At 35.8% G+C, this 25909-nt stretch overlaps 1 protein-coding gene across 7 annotated transcripts in view; it reads left to right on the forward strand.

Moving 5' to 3' along the window:
• NPHP3 (nephrocystin 3) overlaps positions 1–25909 on the forward strand; it is a 50485-nt gene that overhangs the window by 13044 nt on the left and 11532 nt on the right. For all 7 annotated transcript variants that reach the window (XM_067737790.1, XM_067737787.1, XM_067737788.1 and 4 more), the window contains exons 8-19: positions 486–560; positions 1881–2054; positions 4000–4103; positions 5081–5195; positions 5452–5595; positions 6098–6195; positions 7250–7352; positions 7775–7857; positions 9278–9416; positions 11835–11999; positions 18601–18695; positions 19276–19398. In XM_067737790.1, the coding sequence (XP_067593891.1) occupies positions 486–560; positions 1881–2054; positions 4000–4103; positions 5081–5195; positions 5452–5595; positions 6098–6195; positions 7250–7352; positions 7775–7857; positions 9278–9416; positions 11835–11999; positions 18601–18695; positions 19276–19398 (1418 nt within the window). The remainder of the gene's footprint in view (positions 1–485; positions 561–1880; positions 2055–3999; positions 4104–5080; positions 5196–5451; positions 5596–6097; positions 6196–7249; positions 7353–7774; positions 7858–9277; positions 9417–11834; positions 12000–18600; positions 18696–19275; positions 19399–25909) is intronic.

Genomic DNA, 25909 nt, shown 5'->3' on the forward strand with positions numbered 1-25909 from the left:
GTGGGGTCGCAGACGCTGCTACCAGGGCCCCAGCACACACCATCCCACCTATCTGGTTCCTTAACAGGTTCCTGCTGTCACATGTCAAAATGGGCAGGTGTGTGCATCATCCAGACCAAAGTGGACTTTCAGTGGTGACACCAGGTTCTGGACAGAGTTTTGGTATCACCAACTCCAGTCACTTTCTCAGATGGACACATAAGCAAAACAGAAAGCATACTTTTTGTTTTATTTGCAACATTGTTCACACTAAATCCGTTGTGTGACCTTAGACGAGTTTTTTAACTTGCCTCAGTTTCCTCTTCTATGAAATGGAGAGAATAACAGTGCCTCCCTCGTAGGGTTGTGAGGGTAAATGAGCTAATATATGCAAAGTACTTAGAACAGTTCCTAACATATAAGCACTCTAAAAGTGTTTACCGCCCCCTTCTCCTCCTGTTAGTCTTGTTTTTTTCTTGTTGTTAAACTTCTTTTTTTCCCCCCAGATCATTGATCACTCAGGAGATCCTGCAGAAGGAGTCTATAAAACCTATATTTACATAGAAAAGATTATTAAACAGGTAAATGTGCATTCCCTGTAAGATTTCTGCTCAAATATCTTAAGAGTGATTTCAATAAAATTGGGTTTTCCAGAGAAAATCCCGTATTTGGTTTTTTTTGAAAACAATACCGGGGTAAAGTGCCCTCTTTTCTGGCAAGAGTCCATCTGGTGGTGGTATTGTGTTATTCCCAGTACCATGTATCTGTATCTCTCAGTTGTCTCACAAACGATTTGATGTTTTAATATCCGTTAAGTATAAAATGGATTACAAAAGTGGTAGGTAAAAAGGAAGTATATGAGGGATAATGTTCACCCTATTCAACAGAGAGTCTCCTTAGATTCTGTGTGCACCTTGAGTTTTTGTATATTAGAAAAATCTGTCTTGAATTTTTCTACCACATTATCCCCCTAGCAATAGAGAGGGGTGAAAACACACCTCTAGGTGTCTGAGATCATGGATCACAGAGGTGTCTCAAACTGAAAGTTTCTATGATGTCTCAGTATTATCTTGAAACTTTATGTGAATTATATATTCTGCTTGATGTTTACCTGTCCTTTTTTACTATTAAAAATCATTTAAAATTATGTATCAGCAAAAATTCTAATAATGATAAGAAAAAGAAAAATAATTCCCTATCTTCAAGTAAAATGGGCACCAGATGTTTAGCTTGTGTTTATCCTTACCTGCTGGCCCCTCCCTCAGGGTACCAGGGACCCTATTTGAGAAGTAAGGGATTAAATTGCTTTTTTAAATTAACTTGTGTTACAAGTATGCAGATTTGTTATCAGAGAAAAAGAGTGAGCCCCAAAATAAGATGAATTGAACAGAGTAAATGGCAGTAAGTGAAAATGGACATATTGACCAACTTTACCATTTGTAGGACAACATATTTTCAGTGATTAATATAAAGACTAGACATCATAGCAGAGATATTTGATATCAAGAAACCCCATCTTAGTAATTAAATGCTTGTAAAAATGTAAAGCAGCATATTTCTTAGACATTAGCACGGTCTTTAAAATTGTTCACCAGCCAGATATAACCAAAGATACTGTGTAACATTTTTCAGAAACCAGATTGCCTCTAACTTTATTTTTAATGAATGAGAGTGGTGTTTGTTTTTATTATTTTAATATTTCTTTACTTCTTTTCTTTATTTTTAAACTATTGCTTATTTTTATAGTTATAAATTGATCCCTGGAGGTACCATACAAAGGCCATAGGTTTGGGCTTGCCCTCCGAGGTAGGTGAGGGCCACGTTAGGCCTGTGTGCTGACAATACTGTACAAGGTCTTCACTTCCTTTGTTTGCTTTTGTGTGCTTGCTCTTGGTGTTCAGGACATCCTGGGCTTTGAAACTACAGACCTGGAAACTAAGGATTTGGGCAGTGAAGATTCTATTCCAGAAGAAGATGATTTTGGTGATGTTCTGTGGGACATACATGATGAACAAGAGCAAATGGAAGCTTTTCAGCAGGCTTCAAATTCAGCCCATGAGTTGGGATTTGAGAAAGTAAGCATTTGGAGTATTGTTCCAACAAAGATCAGTTACTGCTTAAAGGCTGTATCATAATTGTGGTTTCACCTAATTATAGTCAAGGTTGAGGATTGTGTTAGTATCTGCCCTCATGGCTTAAATATCCATGTTGAGACATGTGCTTAGGTTTGTATCATATGAAAGATGTGTGAGATTCAAATATACTTACGAATATCAAACATGTTTAGTTACAGATTAGGATTTATCAACTACATGTTTATTATGCTACCATTTGCAATTCACCAGACCAAGTTTAGGATACCTAGGAAACTTGATAAAAATAGGAAGGCTCTCTATTGTTCCAATTCTTGGAGGAATCAAAATATCAAACATTCAGAAAACAAAGCAGAGTAGTTAATGCAGTAGGCAGGTCAGTCCTTCAGCATCCTTAAACATCTAAGCAAATAAACAAAACTAGAAGTGCACAAAGAATCTGTGTTCAAGTTCAAAAATACTTAATAATATTTTAAAATTAATATAAGAACTAATATCTTGAAGAATATTACAGTAGCTGTCACAGCTGTATTTTTATAGGATTTTTAATGACTTTCATAATTTAGACTGTCAGTGTTTATGTCCTGGTTCCACCATTTCCTCACTATGGATTTTGATCAAGTTACTTAGCTCTAAACTTTGACTTTCTTGTCTGTAAAATGAGGATAATTAATAACACCTATCTCACATGGTTGTTTGGGGTTCTAAATCAGGTCATGCACATAAAGCACTTGGCACGGTACCTGGCATATGGTAAATGTTAAATTGTTGTCATTTTATAAGAGAGGAATTGCTATCACTATTTTATTATATAAATGAAGGACCTAAGGTCCAGATTATAGTTTGCCTAAGAGCATACAGGGTGTAGATTGCAGATGTGAGATTTTAACCTAGGTCTTCTGGCTCCAAATCCTATGCTTTCTTCTATGGCAAGGGGTCTTAATGTGGGAAACATGGGTCTATAAATGGGCTTTAGTTGGGACCACGAACTAAATTGTTAGGATTTACAAGGTCATAAATCAATTAAGCCCTTTTCTTCTTGAGAAGTATCATTTCTATGAGAAATATTTGAATTCCTGGGGAATATGATATGACAAACAGAAAAATTGATAGAAAAACTATACCAAGTAATTATTTGTTGTAGTTGCTGGAAATTTCTGCTACCCTAAAGCTCGCATAAACTACTTATTACACATTCTTTTGATTCCTCATCAGCTATCATTTAGACCACTGGTACACTTAATAAACATCCTAACCCCCAAGATGACTTTGGAAACTCCTTTATAACGACTGAGATATTTCAGTTTTCTGAGCATGTCCTTTTCAGCTCTGAACGAGGTTTTCCTATCTGGGGAAAGCCTAGGAAATAGGAGTTCTCAGACTTTGCATGGAACACATGCAGTTTCAGAAAGATCTCAGGTGTCCTAGCTTGGTTCTCAGTAGCATGTTGGGAGACTCCAAGGCCCCAGACAAGACCCTCTCTTGTTTCTCTGGAAACTGAGACAGGACAGGTGTTCTTCTGGACAGGTGTTCTTCTGACCAGGAGATGTAGGATGCCTGCTGGTGCCCTCAAGGCCACCGGTGGTACTTTCCATGGTTCAGGAACTTGGGGTAATGCAGTAGTCTCTCTGCAGCATTCTGCAGGACATCTGAATGGTGCAAAGCCCCATGGGGATCTGAAAGGTTGCCCCTCATCCATTAATACTATGGTAGGAGAAATTGGGGCCCATTCTTAGTTTTACTACTTTGGACATATTTAACCAGCCATAAAAATAAGCAGTTATGAGGGTGCTATTGATTAAAAGTAGATTTCATTTTTTCATGCAGCTTTTCTCCACTGATTTCAGAGGATAATCAGAAATTGACTCTATTTAGTGTTCTAAGAGGCATGTTCTTTTTCACAATTTAAATTCATTTTTATTTCTAGTATTACGAGCGCCTTAATGATCTAGTGGCAGCACCAGCACCAATTCCACCCCTTCTTGTATCTGGAGGACCAGGCTCTGGAAAGTCCCTTCTTTTATCAAAGTGGTATGATTCAGTGCAATTAAATTGTTATCGTTGTCATCATTTGAATTACTGAGCTCGTTCAACAAAATGAATTATTGGATGTCTACCTTGCTACAGGGCCTGTACTGAACATTAAAAAAGCAAAAAGAATAATATAACAGACTCATGCCCAGAGATATATACAATTTGAAAGTTAGAGAGAAGATACAGAATGAGAAAGGAATAGGAAATGTGAGCATTTGTGATTGTGTACATAAATTATGTAGGTCAGAGCTAAGGGAGTGGTCACTGTGGCATGGAGTTAGGTGAATTATAGAGGGCATGTGCCTTTATTTTCAATTACTGGCTTCATCGTAAAAGTTTCATTGGGATTTTAAATATTTGAAACAAGACAAAGACTGACTATTTAGAGTGGAATAAATCATAAAGAATATCAAAATAAAGGATAATCTTTACTATGAATGCAAACTAGTTCTTCAAATTATGGACTAAGGTTCATATAAGCTAATAAACTCTTAGTTTTATTTTAGTTCATCATATTATTGAAAAACAAGTGGTAAGACCATTTCCTTTCACTTATAGTTATTATTTACATTGAGGAGTTGGTGTATGTTGTTTCCTTTTTATTGCCCTGTTATTCAGAGTTATGTTTGGAAATACTATTTTTGTACTTAACAAAGAAACTTCCTTTTTCCTTTAATAACATACTTGTAATTAAAGGTTAATGCTCATTTTACTAATACTTTAACCTCAAATGTATAGTGTTTTGGTTTACGTTAGTAACACCAATTTGTAATTAAAATGAAGCTATAATTTTTAATGGTTTATTTAAAAGAATCTAAAAGTGGTGTAAAAATGGAAATTTCCCGTATTAATTCAAAATTGACTGACCATGTAATTACTAACAGGTAGCATTTGATGCTTAATGTATTGTGAATTCTTTTTTTGTTGACCGTAAAGGAGCTTCATCAGTCTTATAAAAGGTCTTTTTCTTTCAGGATTCAGTTACAACAGAAGAATTCCCCTAACACACTAATTCTTTCTCATTTTGTGGGGAGGCCCATGTCAACCAGCTCAGAGTCTTCCTTGATTATTAAACGACTGACTCTAAAGGTAGAAAAATACACCATCTTTTGGAGTTATCAGAAATTTTATTTAGATTCAGAAGTTGTCAGGCCTGAGTACCTGATGATAAACCAATTTTCAGTATTACACATTTGTTTTGGTTTTGCATAAGGTTAAAAATTATACTCAATGCAGCTGGGTCCTTTTGGTGACAATTTTGGTTTAAAATGCAGAGACAGAAATACTTCTCACCAGTTGTGATACAGTGTAGCTACTTTAATTTGCATGTGTTCTCACCTTGTAGTTGATGCAGCATTCTTGGTCAGTATCTGCTCTGACATTGGATCCTGCTAAGCTTCTGGAAGAATTTCCACATTGGCTGGAAAAACTCTCTGCCCGTCATCAAGGCAGCATCATCATCATTATTGATTCTATAGATCAAATTCAGGTATGTTTTCACTTTTTAACCTATTGATATACTCAGAAAGAGACAAAAATATTTGTAGTGACTATAGCAAACATTTAAATCATATGTTTGTGAGAAGAAAATGTTGATGTTGTTTCTTTTATTTCTGCTTAATTTCTAGAGAGGAAGCATGTAGATAAAATATATATATATATATATATATATATATATATATATGCCAGTAGTTGCTAGTATCTTATTGGGAAGGACAAACTGTATTTTCACAATTAGCAAATATTGTTCATTTTGACATGGTTTTAGGGCCTTGACATTTCCTTACATGCCCAGAATTCAGATCAGTGATAGTAGTGTTTTGCCACTTGTTCTTCTAATATTCTGAGATAAATCATCCAAAAAATAAGATTTTATCCTTAATAATAATGAGAAATTTAATGAGAATTTCAGTTTACTTGGGGATCTGTTATTGGGTTGCTTTTGAAATATTTTGAATTAATAGATGGAATTTTGTTTTTATATTTTTAAGCAAGTTGAAAAACACATGAAATGGCTGATAGATCCACTGCCAGTGAATGTAAGAGTAATTGTTTCTGTGAATGTGGAAACATGCCCTCCAGCATGGAGGTAAGTGCTAAATTTAATTCTTTCAGATTACATGAACTTTTTAAAGTATAAACAAAGAAAGGTTTTTGATATGTGTATTTCTCATATTTTTCATATGATGTCAGTGAGGATGGGGAGAAGTGGACAAATTCAAGAAAAGGATGCAATCTATAGGATTTGGTGGGAGGTTAGATCAGAGATGTGAGAAAGAAAGCTAGGATAGCTCCCAGGTTTCTGGCTTGAGAAATTAAGTAAACTATGGTTCCATGAACTGAGATGGGAAACACAAAGGATGGGCAGGTTTGTGGAGCAAAGGTCATGACTTTTGTCTTTGGACATGGTTTGTTTGAGTTGCCGATTGTAGCTCCAATTGGTGATGTCTAGTAGGCAGTTAAATTTATGGGTGAGGAAAACGGGGAAGGCCGGGCTAGGAAAAATAGACCAGAGACCTGTGGTCCTGAAATGTAAGCTCACCTTAACAGTCCTCAAAAAGGGATGCAGTGGTTGAGTTCTGTAAGGCAGTGTTTCTTGACCTATTTTTGCCTCTCCACCCTAGGAGCCCGTTAGTGATTTTCTTCCTAATCACCTACCAAGAAGTGTTAATACCATACATATATCATATATCAATTCATGAATATAAATAAATATGTGTGTATATTTCTGCTTTATGCATAAAGAGAGTAAGATTTCCCCTCCCCAACAAACAATTTTCACCACGCCATTGAGAATGGATGTTGTAGGGTGTAAATTCTAATTGGATTACAAGTAATCTGTGGACGAAGACTGTCTGACACTATTCCTCACAGACACTAATACCTGTGTTGTTTTACTGATGGTATAGAACTGGAAATGTTATACACTTCGTGTATAAGCTATTTATAACAGTGTTTGTTGTGATTAATTGCTAAAAAATGAAATACTATTAATATGATTAACAGAGATTAATTTTGTTTATTTTATGAAGGCAGTATAAAAATTTAATTCTTGTAATGGACTTTGATTAGTCTTGTGGGTAGATTACAGCTTTGTTGTATTATTAAAAGAGAATTTCATTTTTCTTTTCTTTAAATAAAAGGTTGTGGCCTACACTTCATCTTGACCCTTTAAATCCTAAAGATGCAAAATCTATTATAATCGCAGAATGCCACTCTGTAGACATTAAACTGAGTAAAGAGCAGGTAAGTATTTTTAATTTTGCTGCTTTCTTTTACTCTCTATAGCTTTCCTTATAAAAACACCTTATATGAGACTTAAAATTCAATTTAGTACTCTATATGGTTCTAAGGAAAATTGGAACTTAGTAATAATTACTTTCTTAAATGCATTTACTCTTAAACTAATAACAGATATAGAAGAAGCAATAAAAAAAACTTTGGTCTTAAAGTTTACTATATTATATTAAGCAGTATTTTAAAAGCAAAAAAGCATTTGCATGTTGATGGCATCTGTGGTCCAGTACCACACGGCAGTGATGCCGCTGATGAGGTGGCAGGAACCGTGTTATTTCTGCAGGGATATTTGTTGATGGCTTGGTTGTAAAGACCGCTTAATTCCAGGGTGGTTTTGTATTTCTGTTTTGTTTTTTGGTAAACTGGTGCAGGAGAAGAAGCTAGAACGACACTGTCGTTCTGCTACAACCTGCAATGCCCTTTATGTCACTCTTTTCGGCAAAATGATTGCGTGGTAAGTGGTGGTTATTTTATGTCATCTTCAGCATGTTTGTGTTTGCTGCAGAACGCTTCTTCACCGTGTGAAACTGAAAACTGATCATTATGACAATCTCTTGGGCCACTAAGATTCTGTGTATTCTAACAGTGATACTAACAACCATGAGAATGTGACTTATGACTGAAGATTGCTGCTAGTCCTTGAATATCAGAACTTGTTGGATATATCTGTCTGGTTTTCATCACAATAACCTTCTCCTGACTGGAGGTTGCAAAAGAAGGCCATCTTTGGCCTCAATTTGGGGCCTACCCAGGAGTGCTCATTGTCGCCTCCTTGAGGCCCGTAGCTTTGAGAAAGTGAGGAGACAACTAAGGCATAAAAATGTTATTTCAGGTGTCTTTCACTATCAGTAGGTAGGTATGTAGGTAGGAATTTTTAATTGTCTCTGTTCCCACGTCCTGATAAACCTTTCATCTTACAATTGGTCTTCTATTTTAGAAATCCATTCATAATTTGCCTTTAGATAAGCAGTAGAGAGTTTTACTACTTTTACTTCTTCTTCAGTACAGCCTCACCTACTCTGTCTGTTCGCAACCAGAGGTAAAAAGATCAACACTTGTTTTGGTATTCATCACAGTAGGTTGTAATCCTAGCACAACTCATATTCTAGACACTAAATCTAGTACTCTTGTCTCTTAATTCCACATTCTCACCTGAAGCACCAAATTGAAACGAAAAAAATCTTCTGAAACTTTGAATTGTCCATGATATTTGATATTTTCGCTGTCCCCAGAGTTGTGGCGGTACATCTGTGAACATCAGTGGCTTGCATAAGTACAGTTCAAGAGTCATGCATTTCCTAATAGTTATTGAAATTATCTCTTTTAAGAGGGACTATGGAACCATTTTTTTGTTTTTTCCCTATTCTTTGCATATCTTTGTATTTAAAAAGGAAACTACTGGTAAATATTGTGTAATATTTTAAAACAAACCCCATTTACTGATTTTCTTTAGCCTGATGTTTTCCAAATTCTGGTTCTATTTTTTTTAATTTAATTTGCATGGCTAACTAATAATACTTATTTATAATTATTTTCCTGCTTCCTGTATGTAGGCAGCATGCCTCTAGGTGATAAGAACCATGTCTTACTCATTTTTATGTTCCATAATGTATAGTAATTACTTGATACATAGTTAAGTCCCAGCATATGTTTATTGAATTGAATTAAATGGTAATACACTAAAATAACTGTGATGACTCTAGCAGCCCCATAAAACTAATGTTTTCCTGTGTCATGTTTTACTGAATTCCTGTTGTTATCAGTTAAACAGTACAAAACATAGAGTTAAAATAGAGCACTGTTTTTATTTACCCCAAGTTTTTCACAGATGTTGGCAGACTGTAAGAAATTAAATCTGTTCTCAATTCCAACAGTGCTGGGAGAGCAGGCAATTTAGATAAAATCCTTCTTCAGTGTTTCCAGTGTCAAGATACTGTTTCATTATATAGACTTGTTCTTCGATCTATCCAAGAGTCCATGACAAATGATACGGATAAAGAGCTAATGAAACAGGTAAAGTGTAATAAACTTATAAAGTGAAGATTATTTTGCCTTGTTTGTATTTGTGTGTGAATTGAAGTAAACAGTAAATCCGTGTAATGCTAAATATGTTTCGAGCATATACTATACCCACTACCATAGTGTGCTGTGGCCAGAAGTGATATCTCGGGGAATTTGCATTTTCCTGATTATCATGGAGAGTTTTCATCTTTTCATGCTTCTTGGTTATTCTTGTTTCCTCTTAGGTGAATTGCTTGTTCAAGTCCTTTACCCATTTTTTAACGGAGTTGACTTTTTCTTGTTGATCTGTTAGGAGTTTTTAAATGTTCTACATATTGAATACAAATCCTTTGTTATAGAGTTTGCAACTCAGTGTCTTTTTCCTGTTCTTGTCTTTTAACTTTATGGCGTCATTATACAAAGTTTTATTTTAATGAAGTCAGATTTATCAACAGTTTCTTTCATGGCTTATGCCTGTTGTATCTTATTTTTTTTAATCCTTTGCTATCATAAAAGTATTCTTATATTTTTTTCCCTTCAAAATATTTTATAATTTTGTTCTTCATGTGTGAGTCCTTAACTCATATGATATATTTTTATTTATTGTGTGAGGAAGGAATCTACTTCTTTTTTTTTTTTTTTTTTTAGCTACATGACTTGCGGGATCTTAATTCCCTGACCAGAGATTGAACCTGGGCCACGGCAGGGAATTCCCAGGAAGCTACTTCTCAGTCTTTTAAAATACAGCTAGTTAATTGTTCATTGTACTTAATACATCTTTTCTACTGATTTGGAATGCCATCTGTCAAATATCAAGCTCACATATAAACAAGAGTCTGTTTCTAGGCTCTTCTGTTCCAATTTACTATTCCTTGTCAATACCACTGTCTTAACTATTAGAACTTTAAAGTAAGCTTTGATATTTGGTTAGGCAAACCCCCTCTTAATATTTTCCATAGTTGTCTTGGCTAATTTCCCACATGTATTTTTAGAATTGGCTCAGCAAGTGCCATGGAAACTCAATATGCAATTTTTTTTTTTACATCTTTATTGGAGTATAATTGCTTTACAATGGTGTGCTAGTTTCTGCTTTATAACAAAGTGAATCAGTTATACATATACATATGTTCCCATATCTCTTCCCTCTTACGTCTCCCTCCCTCCCACCCTCCCTATCCCATCCCTCTAGGTGGTCACAAAGCACCAAGCTGATCTCCCTGTGCTATACAGCTGCTTCCCACTAGCTATCTGTTTTACGTTTGGTAGTGTATATATGTCCAGGCCACTCTCTCGCTTTGTCACAGCTTACCCTTCCCCCTCCCCATATCGTCAAGTCCATTCTCTAGTAGGTCTGTGTCTTTATTCCTGTCAATATGCAATTTTAATTGTAGTTGGGTTGGATTTAGAGGCTAAGTTGGGGGAAATTATCATATAAGTCTTCTCCTTCATGGAAAGCTAAATAGCTCTCCATTTATTTAGTCATCTTCTTGAATGATGATTATCAATAACATTTTATCTTCTTCCCCATAAAAGTCTTAAACATTTTCTGTTAAAATTTGTTTCTAAGGACTTTATAGTTAAAATAACATTTTAAAATTGTTTGTTTCTGGTTATTCAATTTAATTTTTGGAAATTTACTAGCAACCTTGCAGAACTCTTATAGTTTTAACCTGGATCCATTTTTATGTCTATTTCTCAGGTTGGGGGTTCCCCTGGGTTTGACTTTTCATTCTGCCTCTAAGCCCACAGTCTTCTGTCTGTTCGCTGTTTCCCTCAGGCACTCCATCACTAAGGGGACAGCCTTTGAAAGGTCCCTGTGTTGGCAAGCATTCTATCATAGTTCCAGCTCCTTGCTTCACAGAGCTTAAAGGCTCCCCGTCCATCCTGACGGTGGGTGTGAAAACCCAAGCTAAGTTAAGAGACTGTTGCTTATCCTCTCTCCTCACTTCACCCAGGGACAGCAGCTCCAGCACTTAGCCCTCTAATTTTCAGTTTCCTATTTATTTGGGATACTTGGGGGATTTCCCTTTCTTTTCTGCAGGTTCAGTTGTGCTTTTGGAAATGTTTTGTTACATGTTATCTGACATTAACAGGCATTTGTAGTAGGAGGACTGTTTTCTTCCACCATCTTCCCAGAATCAGAACTCTGTCATTAGTTTTAATAATACATTTCCTGCAGTTTTAATTTTCACTAAACTTTTTCTATATGTGTGTTATCTTTGGTGTGCTAGACTTTATATGTACACTATCTTATTAGTGCCTTTTGGAAAGTGTGTTTTATTTTAAGAAATCTGTTTCTTAGTTTATTAAATCACTTGAATGATAAATTCAAATAAGTTAAAAAGTTTAAAAGAATTGTGGAAATTTTAATGGCTGTTAGTTACTAATAGAAGTGCTTTATAATCATTGTTAATTCTTTTTTCTCCCTAGATTCTCTGCCTTGTAAATGTTAGTCACAATGGTGTGAGTGAATCAGAATTGATGGAATTCTATCCTGAGCTATCCTGGGCTGTCTTGACCTCCCTTATTCACAGTTTACACAAAATGTGTTTGTTGACTTATGGTTGTGGTTTGCTCAAGTTTCAACATCTACAGGTAAATGTTATCTTAATAAGGTTTTTTCACTTATTGAAATGTCCACATATCATCGCATATGTATTATGCTATATAATACCACATCATTTCAAATATTTCAATTACAAGACAAAATTGAAATCTCAAATTTGGCATTACAAAAATTTTTTCCAGTGATTTTAGGTTAGATACCAAATTTGGCTAATATTATTCCTATGAAGTAAGTACCTTTGTGAAATGGCTATTACTTTAAAAGGTAGTTTTTTCAATTTTATATTTCATTGAATTGCTGGTATATTATATATGTTTTAAGAACTTGGGCTCTGTAAGTCACTCTGCCTCAATACACAGCCCAGCTCTTCACAGCTTAATGTAACCTTGGGCAAGTTCTCTGAGCCTTGGGCAGATGTTTGCAGCTTACCTCAGGGGTTGTAAAGATAATTAATTGAGGTGGTAAATAATTAATTGATCCTGGTAAGGTCCTAGACATGATGTCTAGCACATAGTAAATAATGACTAATATAACTTTTTTTTTCCCATATTCTAGTTTGCATCTGCTGATACCAAACTCCTGATCCTTCCCTCTCCCCACACCCTTCCCTTTGGAAACCACAAATCTGTTTTCTGTGTCTGTGAATCTGTTTCTGTTTCACAGATATGTTCATTTTTGTCATATTTTAGATTCCACATACAGTATTTGTCTTTCTCTTTCTGACTTACTTCACTTAGTATGATAATCACTAGGTCCATCCATGCTGCAAATGGCATTATTTCATTCTTTTTCATGAATGTCCATCTGTCAATGGACATTTAGATTTTTTCCATGTCTTGGCTATTGTAAATAGTGCTATTGTGAACATAGGGGTGTATATATCTTTTTGAATTATAGTTTTGTCTAGAAATATGCCTAGGAGTGAGATTGCTGAATCATATGATAATTCTATTTTCAGTTTTTTAAGGAACCTCCATACTATTTTCTATAGTAGCTGCACCAACTTACATCCTCACCAACAGTGTAGGAGGGTTCCCTTTTCTCCACACCCTCCCCAGCATTTGTTATTTGTAGACTTTTTAATGACGGCCATCTGACTCGTGTGCGGTGGTACCTCATTGTAGTTTGATTTGCATTTCTCTCATAATTAACGATGATGAGATAATTTCACGTGCCTATTGGCTATCTGTATGTCTTCTTTGGAGAAATGTCTATTTAGGTCTTCCACCCATTTTTTGATTCTGTTGCTTTTTTGTTATTGAGTTGTATGAGCTGTTTGTATATTTTGGAAATTAAGCCCTTGTTGGTCGCATCATTGGCAAATATTTTCTCCCAGTCTATAGGTTGTCTTTTTGGTTTTTTTATGGTTTTCTTTGCTGTACAGAAGCTTGTAAGTTTGATTAGGTCCTGTTTGTGTATTTTTGCTTTTATTTCTATTGCCTTGGGAGACTGACTTAAGAAAACATTGGTACGATTTATGTCAGAGAATGTCTTGCCTATGTTCTCTTCCAGGAGTTTTATGGTACCATGTCTTTTATATTTAAATCTTTAAGCCATTTTGAGTTTATTTTTGTGTATGGTGTGAGGGTGTGTTCTAACTTCACTGACTTACATGTGGCTGTCCAACTTTTACAACACAACTTGCTGAAGAGACTGTCTTTTCCCCATTGTATGTTCTTGCCTCCTTTGTTGAAGATTAATTGACAGTGGGTGTCTGGGTTTATTTCTGGGCTCTCTATTCTGTTCCAATGATCCATATGTCTGTTTTTGTGCCAATACCATGTTTTTGATTGCTATAGCTTTGTAGTATTGTCTGATGTCTGGGAGGGTTTGTTCTTTTTCCTAAGAATTGCTTTGGCAATTCTGGGTCTTTTATGGTTCCATATACATTTTAGGATTACTTGTTCTAGTTCTTTGAAAAATGTCATGGGTAATTTGATTAGGATCACATTAAATCTGTAGATTGCTTTTGGTAGTATGGCCATTTTAACAATATTAATTCTTCCAATCCAAGAGCATGGGATATCTTTGCATTTCTTTGAATCATCTTCAGTTTCCTTTATTAATGTTTTGTAGTTCTCAGCATAAAAGTCTTTCACCTCCTGGGTCAGGGTTATTCCTCCATTTTTTTTTTTTTTGGATGTGATTTTAAAAGGGATTGTTTTGTTTTTTTTACATTCCCTTTCTGGTGTTTCATTATTAGTATAAAGAAATGCAATGGATTTCTGTATGTTAATCTTGTATCCTGCTACCTTACTGAATTTGTTCATCAGTTCTAATAGTTTTTGTGTGGAGTCTTTAAGGTTTTCTATATATAGTATCATGTCATCTGCATATAATGACAATTTTAACTCTTCCCTACCAATTTGAATACTTTTACTTTTTTTCTTGTCTGACTTCTGTGGCTAGGACTTCCAATACTATGTTGAAGAGAAGTGGTGAGAGTGGTCACCCTTGTCTTCTTCCAGATTTTAGCGGGAAAGTGTTTATCTTTTCACCATTGAGTATTATATTGGCTGTTGGTTTGTCATAAATAACTTTTATTATGTTGAAATATGTTCCCTCTATACCCACTTTGGTAAGAGTTTTTATCATGATTGGATATTGAATTTTCTCAAATGCTTTTTCTGCATCTATTAAGATGATCATGTGATGTTTGTCTTTTCTTTTGTTGATGTGGTGCATCATATTGATTGATTTGCGTATGTTGAACCATCCTTGTGACCCTGGGATGAATCCAACTTGATTGTGGTATATGATCTTTTTTATGTGTTGTTGGATTCAGTTTGTTAACATTTTTGTTGAGAATTTTTGCATCTATATTCATCAAAGATATTGACCTGTAATTTTCTTTTTTAGTAGTGTCTTTGTCTGGTTTTCGTATCAGGGTGATGGTGGCTTCACAGAGTGTTTTTGGGAGTGTTCCTTCCTCTTCAGTCTTTTAGAAGAGTTTGAGAAGGATTGGTATAAGTTCTTCCTTGTACATTCAGTAGAATTCCCCTGTGAAGCCATCTGACCCAGGACTTTTGTTTGTAGGGAGTTTTTAAATTACGGATTCTATTTCACTTCTAGTTATCAGTCTGTTCAAGTTACCTATTTCTTCTTGATTCAGTTTTAATGGGTTGTATGTTTCTAGAAAGTTGTCCATTTCTTCTAGGTTGTTGAATTTGTGGTAATTGTTCATAGTATTCTCTTACGGCCTTGCACCAAAAAATATTAAACCCACACAGCCTACTCAGGGATGCTGCCATGTAAAAATAGCCCTCCAAGACCACAGTAGAAAATTGTTTCTCCTAAACTCATAGAGCAAGAGAAATATAAGTAAAATGAATCAGAGGAACCACTCCCAATTAAAAGATCAAGAGAATTCCTCTTAAAGAACAAACAACGAAACAGACCTCTTCAGTCTAATAGACACTGAGTTCAAAAAAGAGGTAATGAAAATACTGAAGGAATTAAGAAGGACTATTGATAGAAATACAGATTACTGTAAAAAGGAACTAGAAACTATAAGGAAGAGCCAAGAAAAATTAGAAAATTCACTTGCTGAAATCAAAACTGAGCTTAAGACAATGAATAGCAGAATGAATAATGCAGAAGAATGAATAAGTGATCTGGAAGATAGAATAATGGAAATCACCCTATCAGAACAGCAGACAGAAAGACAAATGAAAAAAAAAATGAAAGCAATATAAGAGACCTATGGGATAATACAAAGCATGCCAATCTATGCATAATAGGGATCCCAGAAGTAGAAGAAAGAGAAAAGGGGATTGAAAATGTATTTGAAGAAATTATGGCTGAAAACTTCCCAAACCTAAAGAAGGAAACAGATATCCAGGTTCAGGAAGCACAGAGGGTCCCAAACAAGATAAACCCAAACAGACCTACACCAAGACATATTATAATAAAAATGGCAAAAGTTAAACATAAAGAGAGGATTCTAAAGGCAGCAAGAGAAAAACAAAGAGTTGATTACAAGGCAACCCCCATAAGGCTATCAGCTGATTTCTCTACAGGAGTGTTGCAAGCCAGAAGGGAGTGACAAGATATATTCAAAGTTCTGAAAGGGAAAAACCTGCAACCTAGGAAATTCCACCCACCAAGATTATCATTTAGAATAGAAGGAGAGATAAAAATTTTTCAGCCAAGCAAAAATTAAACCTATACTAAAGGAAATATTGAAAGATCTTATCTAAATAGAAAAGAAGTAAGAATCTAGGGAAGAGAAAACCACAATTGGAAAGTAAATCACTTAAATAAGCCAGTACACAGATTAAAAAAAACAATTTCACAGAATCACACATGAACCACAACAAACAGCAAAAGGACAAACGTGAAGATGTAAAAAAGGACATCAAAATCATAAAACATGGGAGAAGAGCATAAGAAAATGTAGATTTTTTTTTCTAGAATGTGTTTGAGCCTATGTAACTACCAGTGTAAGGCAAGTAGATATAGGAAGGGGTTAACATACTTGAAAAACAGGGTAACCATAAATCAAAAACATACAGTAGACTCACAAAAACCAAAAAGAAGAGAACTTAAGCATAATACAAAAGAAAATCATCAAACCATGAAAGGAAAAAGAAAAAGAAAGGGACAAAGAAGAAATATAAAATCAATGGGAAAACAAGGTTTAAAATGGCAATAAATACATATCTATCAATAATTACTTCAGCTGTCAATGGACTAGATGCTCCAGTCAAAAGACACAGTGGCAGTTTGGAGAAAAAAACAAGAGCTGACAATATGCTGCCTACAAGAGACCCATTTTAGGGCAAAGGACACACATAGATTGAAAATGAGGGGATGGAAAAAGATATTTCATGCAAATGGAAATGACAAGAAAGTGGGGTTGCAATACTCATATCAGACAAAATAGACTTTAAAACAAAGGCTATAAAGAAAGATAAAGAAGGACACTATATAATGATATAAGGATCAATACAAGGAGAGGATATTACACTCATCAACATATATGCACCCAATATAGGAGCACCCAGATACATAAAATAAATACTAACAGACATAACAGGAGAAATTGATGGGAATACAATAATGGTTGGAGATTTTAATACCCTACTCTCATCAATGGACAGATCTTTGAGACAGAAAATCAATAAGGCAACAGAGATCCTAAATGATTCAATAGAACAGTTAGACTTAATTGATATTTTCAAGACATTACATCCCAAATAAAGCAGAATACACATTCTTTTCAAGTGCACATGGAACATTCTCTAGGATTGACCACATACTAGGGCACAAAACAAGTCTCAACAAATTTAAAAGTATAGAAATTATTTCAAGCATCTTTTCTGACCACAAATGTCATGAAACTAGAAATCAACCACAGAAAAATAAATGAGAAAAAAAACAATTACATGGAGACTAAGCAACATACTACTGAAAAACCAGTGGGTCAATGATGAAATCAAAGAAGAAATTTAAAAATACCTTGAGGCAAATGACAATGAAAACACAACCATACAAAATCTATGGGATGCAGCAAAAGCAGTTCTGAGAGGGAAGTTCATAGAGATAAGAAAAATCTCAAATAAACAACCTAACCCACCACATAAAAGAATTAGAAATAGAACAAACAAAACTTAAAGTCAGCAGAAGGAAGGAGATAATAAAGATCAGAGAGGAAATAAATAACATCAAGATTTAAAAAACAATAGAAAAAAATCAATAATACCAAGAACTGGTTCTTTGAAAGGGTAAACAAAATTGACAAACCTCGGGACTTCCCTGGTGGCATAGTGGTTAAGAATCCACCTGCCAATGCAGGGGACACAGGTTCAAGCCCTGGTCTGGGGAGATCCCACGTGCCGAAGAGCAACTAAGCCCCTGTGCCACAGTGACTGAGGCTTCACTCTAGAGCCCATGAGCCACAACTACTGAGCCCACGTGCCACAACTACTGAAGCCTGTGCACCTAGAAGCCGTGCTGTGCAACAAGAGAAGCCACCGCAGTGAGAAGCCTACACACTGCCACAAAGAGTAGCCCCCACTCACCACAACTAGAGAAAGCCCGCGTGCAGCAACTAACACCCAATGCAGCCAAAAATAAAATTAAAAAAAAAATTTAAAACATTGGCAAACCTCTGGCCAGAGTCACCAAGAAGAAAAGAGAGAAGACCCAAATGAAACAAGAAATAGGAGAAATCACAACAGATACCACAGAAATACCAATATAATTCTTATCATCTGCAATGCCATGGTTGATTTATACATATAAACAAATGTAAATGAAGTCTTTCACTTGAGTATGCTGTGTTATATATGCAGGTGTGGAATGTTTGTAATTTCACAGGCTTATCTTTCTCCTTTATCGTATATCACTTAAATATAATTTGCTCTTTTTAGTACTTTTGCAAAACACATTTCAGATTTTTAATGTATTCACCAGAAGTTTGAATTGAATTATATTTTGAGTTCTTACAGGAATTCTCATGTCAGTTTATCACATAAATATATACCAAATTTTAAAGTATTCTAATGCTCTTTCTATTATACAACTATAAAATTGAAATAATTATAAATTTCTTTTTACAAATTCATTGTTAGATTGTACAGTGACTTACAGAAAACAGACTGTAATGTTTTTTCTTCTTCTCCATAGGCTTGGGAAACAGTGAGACTAGAGTACATGGAAGGTCCCACCATTATTTCTTCATATAGGCAAAAGCTAACCAACTATTTCACCATGCAGCTAAGGTATTGTAAATGTCCATGTTGTTTTTCTGTAGCTTCTGCAACACGCTCTACCTCTGTGTCCTTATTTCTCTTTCTTGTGTAACTTAATGTATAAAAATTTCCTTATTATTTTAAAAGGTTAAGTCCTCTCCTATTCTGTTAATGCCAAAAGAACAAAAGATGATTATGTAAGTCAGTCTTTTAATATTATGCTGAAGATTTAAACTTAAGTGGTATCAATGCAGGATCATTTTATTATTTTTATTTTATTCTAGTTAAATAGTTTAAGTAGTTTAAAAATATGTGTGTGTCTGTTTATACCTGTGTGTGTATATTTGTGTCTATTTATGTTTTTTTTAATAGTTCAATTTTAGGAAAATAAACTTTAGAGTTTGGTCAGTGGTCCTGAATATCACTTTGTTTTCATAGTTAGATTGGTCAAGTTTCTGATTTTGACCTAGTTTTCTCAGCATCAGATTATACTCAGAGTCAGGGATATATCTCAAATGTCTCTCTCCTACTTCAGCATTTGTCTGTAGCCTTTTAAAGTGATCTAATTGTAGCAATGTATTATTGAATGTTGTCCCTTCTCTTCTAATAGTCAGGACCGAGTGACTTGGAGGAGTGCAGATGAACTGCCTTGGCTATTCCAGCAGCAGGGAAGTAAACAGAAGCTGCACGATTGCCTTCTTAACCTCTTTGTGTCTCAAAACCTCTATAAAAGGTAAGAAACTTATTTGTAGGACACCTTTTCCCAGAAAAACAGATTTTAAACAGTTGTTCAGTGTAACAAAGAAAAATGGCATTCTTCATTTAAAAATTAGTCCAGTTTCAGTGGTAACTGAAGTATAAAACAGTGTGGGAGAAATTTTAATACAGTTTGCAAATTGCCACAACATCTACTTTTTCCAAGAGGTAAACAAGAAAGATAGAGTATTGCAGTTTTCATAAAATCAGACCTGGAATACTCTTGAGATAACTTTGTATCTTAATCTTTCACTGAAGCAGGTTTAAATCCAGACCACCCAGAGAGGCGGTTCATAATGTCTGCCTCTCAGGGTATTCAGATATTTCAAAGTATAGCCTTCAAAACAGACTCTGGGCTCTACAGAGAATCTGACTAGTGTCAGAATTTAAAGAAAGGATTACCCTTTTTCATAAATGTCTTTTTTTTTTTTTAATTTTTTATTTTGTCTTTTTGGCTGTGCCCTATGGCATGTGAGATCTTATTTCCCCGACTAGGGATTAAACCCTTGCCCACTGCGGTGGAAGCACTGAGTCTTAACCACTGGACGACCAGGGAAGTCCTTCGTAACTGTCTTATTGTCTCTCCTGGTGTGTTTGAATTTGCCTCCGGCAGAACCACCTTTTTCTGAGACAACCTTCTGATCTCTAAGCCCTACGAGGGGTTTTTTCTGTCTCACCTGGAAATTTACTCACTTTTCATAATTTATTTATTTTATTTTATTTACATCTTTATTGGAGTATAATTGGTTTAAAATGGTGTGTCAGTTTCTGCTTTATAACAAAGTGAATCAGTTATACATATACATATGTTCCCATATCTCTTCCCTCTTGCATCTCCCTCCCTCCCACCCTCCCTATCCCACCCCTCTAGGTGGTCACAAAGCACCGAGCTGATCTCCCTGTGCTATGCGGCTGCTTCCCACTAGCTATCTATTTTACGTTTGGTAGTGTATATATGTCCATGCCACTCTCTCACTTCTCACAGCTTACCCTTCCCCCTCCCCATATCCTCAAGTCCACTCTCTAGTAGGTCTGTCTCTTTATTCCTGTCTTACCCCTAGCTTCTTCATGACATTTTTTTTTCTTAAATTCCATATATATGTATTAGCATACGGTATTTGTCTTTCTCCTTCTGACTTACTTCACTCTGTATGACAGACTCTAGGTCCATCCACCTCATTATAAATAGCTCAATTTCGTTTCTTTATATGGCTGAGTAATATTCCATTGTATATATGTGCCACTTCTTCTTTATCCATTCATCTGATGATGGACACTTAGGTTGTTTCCATCTCCTGGCTATTGTAAATAGAGCTGCAATGAACATTTTGGTACATGACTCTTTTTGAATTACGGTTTTCTCAGGGTATATGCCCAGTAATGGAATTGCTGGGTCATATGGTAGTTCTATTTGTAGTTTTTTAAGGAACCTCCATACTGTTCTCCATAGTGGCTATACCAATTCACATTCCCACCAGCAGTGCAAGAGTGTTCCCTTTTCTCCAAACCTTCTCCAGCACTTATTGTTTCTAGATTTTTTGATGATAGCCATTCTGACCGGTATGAGATGATATCTCATTGTACTTTTGATTTGCATTTCTCTAATGATTAATGATGTTGAGCATTCTTTCATGTGTTTGTTGGCAGTCTGTATATCTTCTCTGGAGAAATGTCTATTTAGGTCTTCTGCCCCTTTTCGGATTGGTTTGTTTGTTTTTTTGTTATTGAGCCGCATGAGCTGCTTGTAAATTTTGGAGGTTAATCCTTTGTCAGTTGCTTCATTTGCAAATATTTTCTCCCATTCTGAGGGTTGTCTTTTGCTCTTGTTTATGGTTTCCTTTGCTTTGCAAAAGCTTTTAAGTTTCATTAGGTCCCATTTGTTAATTTTTGTTTTTATTTCCATTTCTCTAGGAGGTGGGTCAAAAAGGATCTTGCTGTGATTTATGTCACAGAGTGTTCTGCCTATGTTTTCCTCTAAGAGTTTGATAGTTTCTGGCCTTACATTTAGGTCTTTAATCCATTTTGAGCTTATTTTTGTGTATGGTGTTAGGGAGTGATCTAATCTTATACTTTTACATGTACCTCTCCAGTTTTCCCAGTACCACTTATTGAAGAGACTGTCCTTTCTTCACTGTACATTCCTGCCTCCTTTATCAAAGATAAGGTGACCATATGTGCGTGGGTTTATCTCTGGGCTTTCTATCCTGTTCCATTGATCTGTCTTTCCGTTTTTATGCCAGTACCATACTGTCTTGATTACTGTAACTTTGTAGTATAGTCTGAAGTCAGGGAGCCTGATTCCTCCAGCTCCATTTTTCGTTCTCAAGATTGCTTTGGCTATTCGGGGTCTTTTGTGTTTCCATACAAATTGTGAAATTTTTTGTTCTAGTTCTGTGAAAAATGCCAGTGGTAGTTTGATAGGGATTGCATTGAATCCGTAGATTGCTTTCGGTAGTAGAGTCATTTTCACAATGTTGATTCTTCCAATCCAAGAACATGGTATATCTCTCCATCTATTTGTATCATCTTTAATTTCTTTCATCAGTGTCTTATAATTTTCTGCATACAGGTCTTTTGTCTCGTTAGGTAGGTTTATTCCTAGATATTTTATTCTTTATGTTGCAGTGGTAAATGGGAGTGTTTTCTTGCTTTCACTTTCAGATTTTTCATCATTAGTGTATAGGAATGCAAGAGATTTCTGTGCATTAATTTTGTATTCTGCTACTTTACCAAATTCATTGATTAGCTCTAGTAGTTTTCTGGTAGCATCTTTAGGATTCTCTATGTATAGTGTCATGTCATCTGAAAACAGTGACGGCTTTACTGCTTCTTTTCTGATTTGGATTCCTTTTATTTCCTTTTCTTCTCTGATTGCTGTGGCTAAAACTTTAAAAACTATGTTGAATAAGAGTGGTGAGAGTGGGCAACCTTGTCTTGTTCCTGATCTTAGTGGAAATGCTTTCAGTTTATCACCATTGAAGACGATGTTGGCTGTGGGCTTGTCATATATGGCCTTTATTATGTTGAGGAAAGTTCCCTCTATGCCTACTTTCTGCAGGGTTTTTATCATAAATGGGTATTGAATTTTGTCGAAAGCTTTCTCTGCATCTATTGAGATGATCATATGGTTTTTCTCCTTCAGTTTGTTAATATGGTGTATCACATTGATTGATTTGCATATATTGAAAAATCCTTGCATTCCTGCAGTTAACCCCACTTGATCATGGTGTATGATCCTTTTAATGTGCTGTTGGATTCTGTTTGCTAGTATTTTGTTGAGGGTTTTTGCATCTATGTTTATCAGTGATATTAGCCTGTAGTTTTCTTTCATTGTGACATCCTTGCCTGGTTTTGGTATCAAGGTGATGGTGGCCTCGTAGAATGAGTTTGGGAGTGTTCCTCCCTCTGCTATATTTTGGAAGAGTTTGAGAAGAATAGGTGTTAGCTCTTCTCCAAATGTTTGATAGAATTCGCCTGTGAAGCCATCTGGTCCTGGGCTTTTGTTTGTTGGAAGATTTTTAATCACAGTTTCAATTTCAGTGCTTGTGATTGGTCTGTTCATATTTTCTATTTCTTCCTGGTTCAGTCTCGGAAGATTGTGCATTTCTAAGAATTTGTCCATTTCTTCCAGGTTGTCCACTTTATTGGCATAGAGTTGCTTGTAGTAATCTCTCATGATCTTTTTTATTTCTGCAGTGTCAATTGTTACTTCTCCTTTTTCATTTCTAATTCTATTGATTTGAGTCTTCTCCCTTTTTTTGTTGATGAGTCTGGCTAATGGTTTATCAATTTTGTTTATCTTCTCAAAGAACCAGCTTTGAGTTTTATTGATCTTTGCTATCATTTCCTTCATTTCTTCATTTATTTCTGTTCTGATTTTTATGATTTCTTTCCTTCTGCTAACTTTGGGGTATTTTTGTTCTTCTTTCTCTGATTGCTTTAGGTGCAAGGTTAGGTTGTTTATTCGAGATGTTCCCTGTTTCTTAAGGTAGGATTGTATTGCTATAAACTTCCCTCTTAGAACTCGTTTTGCTGCATCCCATAGATTTTGGGTCGTCGTGTCTCCATTGTCATTTGTTTCTAGGTATTTTTTATTTCCTCTTTATTTCTTCAGTGATCACTTCGTTATTAAGTAGTGTATTGCTTTGCCTCTATGTGTTTGTATTTTTTACAGATCTTTTCCTGTAATTTATATCTAGTCTCATAGTGTTGTGGTCGGAAAAGATACTTGATACAATTTCAATTTTCTTAAATTTACCAAGGCTTGATTTGTGACCCAAGATATGATCTGTCCTGGAGAATGTTCAATGAGTACTTGAGAAAATTGTGCATTCTGTTGTTTTGGGATGGAATGTCCTATAAATATCAATTAAGTCCATCTTGTTTAATGTATCATTTAAAGCTTGTGTTTCCTTATTTATTTTCATTTTGGATGATCTGTCCATTGGTGAAGGTGGGGTGTTAAAGTCCCCTACTATGAATGTGTTACTGTCGATTTCCCCTTTTATGGCTGTTAGTATTTGCCTTATGTATTGAGGTGCTCCTATGTTGGGTGCATACATATTTACAATTGTTATATCGTCTTCTTGGATCGATCCCTTGATCATTATGTAGTGTCCTTCTTTGTCTCTTGTAATAGTCTTTATTTTAAAGTCTATTTTGTCTGATAGGAGGACTGCTACTCCAGCTTTCTTTTGGTTTGCATTTGCATGGAATATCTTTTTCCAACCCCTTACTTTCAGTCTGTATGTGTCTCTAGGTCTGAAGTAGGTCTCTTGTAGGCCACATATATATGGGTCTTGTTTTTGTATCCATTCAGCCAATCTGTGTCTTTTGGTGGGAGCATTTAGTCCATTTACATTTAAGGTAATTATCGATATATATGTTCCTATTCCCATTTAATTAATTGTTTTGCATTCATTATTGTAGGTCTTTTCCTTCTCTTGTGTTTCTTGTCTAGAGAAGTTCCTGTAGCATTTGCTGTAAAGCTGGTTTGGTGGTGCTGAACTCTCTCAGCTTTTGCTTGTCTGTAAAGGTTTTAATTTCTCCATCAAATCTGAATGAGATCCTTGCTGGGTAGAGTAATCTTGGTTGCAGGTTTTTCCCCTTCATCACTTTAAATATGTCCTGCCAGTCCCTTCTGGCTTGCAGAGTTTCTGCTGAAACATCAGCTGTTAACCTTATGGGGATTCCCTTTTGTGTTATTTCTTGTTTTTCCCTTGCTGCTTTTAATATGTTTTCTTTGTATTTAATTTTTGACAGTTTCATTAGTATGTGTCTTGGCATATTTCTCCTTGGATTTATCCTGTATGGGACTTTCTGTGCTTCCTTGACTTGATTAACTGTTTCCTTTCCCATATTAGGGAAGTTTTCAACTATAATCTCTTCAAATATTTTCTCAGTCCCTTTCTTTTTCTCTTCTTCTTCTGGAACCCCTATAATTCGAATGTTGATGCGTTTAGTATTGTCCCAGAAGTCTCTGAGACTGTCCTCAGTTCTTTTCATTCTTTTTTCTTTATTCTGCTCTGCAGTAGTTATTTCCACTATTTTATCTTCCAGGTCACTTATCCGTTCTTCTGCTTCAGTTATTCTGCTGTTGATCCATCTAGAGCATTTTAAATTTCATTTATTGTGTTCATCATTGCTTGTTTCATCTTTAGTTCTCTTAGGTACTGGTTAAATGTTTCTTGCATTTTGTCTATTCTATTTCCAAGATTTTGGATCATCTTTACTATCATTATGCTGAATTCTTTTTCAGGTAGACTGCCTATTTCCTCTTCATTTGTTAGGTTTGGTGTGTTTTTACTTTGCTCCTTCATCTGTTGTGTGTTTTTCTGTCTTCTCATTTTGCTTATCTTACTGTGTTTGGGGTCTTACTGTGTTGGGTCTTACTGTGTTGGGAACCTGCAGGCTGCAGGTTCGTAGTTCCCGTTGTTTTTGGTGTCTGTCCCCAGTGGCTAAGGTTGGTTCAGTGGGTTGTGTAGGCTTCCTGGTGGAGGGGACTAGTGCCTTTGTTCTTGTGGATGAGGCTGGATCTTGTCTTTCTGGTGGGCAGGTCCACGTCTGGTGGTGTGTTTTGGGGTGTCTGTGGACTTACTATGATTTTAGGCAGCCTCTCTGCTAATGGGTGGGGTTGTGTTCCTGTTTTGCTAGTTGTTTGGCATAGGTTTTCCAGCACTGTAGCTTGCTGGTCGTTGGGTGAAGCTGGGTGCTGGTGTTGAGATGGAGATATCTGGGAGATTTTCACCGTTTGATATTATGTGGAGCTGGGAGGTCTCTTGTGGACCAGTGTCCTGAAGTTGGCTTTCCCACCTCAGAGGCACAGCACTGACTCCTGGCTGCAGCACCAAGAGCCTTTCATCCACACCACTCAGAATTAAAGGGAGAAAAAGAAGAGCAAAAGAAAGAAAGAGAGAGAGAGAGAGAGAGAGGGAGGGAGGGAGGGAGGGAGGGAGGGAGAGAGAGAGAGTGAGAGAGAGGGAGAAAGA

Source organism: Pseudorca crassidens, chromosome 5 (genome assembly GCF_039906515.1).
Source record: "Pseudorca crassidens isolate mPseCra1 chromosome 5, mPseCra1.hap1, whole genome shotgun sequence".
Classification (NCBI taxonomy): Eukaryota; Metazoa; Chordata; class Mammalia; order Artiodactyla; family Delphinidae; genus Pseudorca; species Pseudorca crassidens.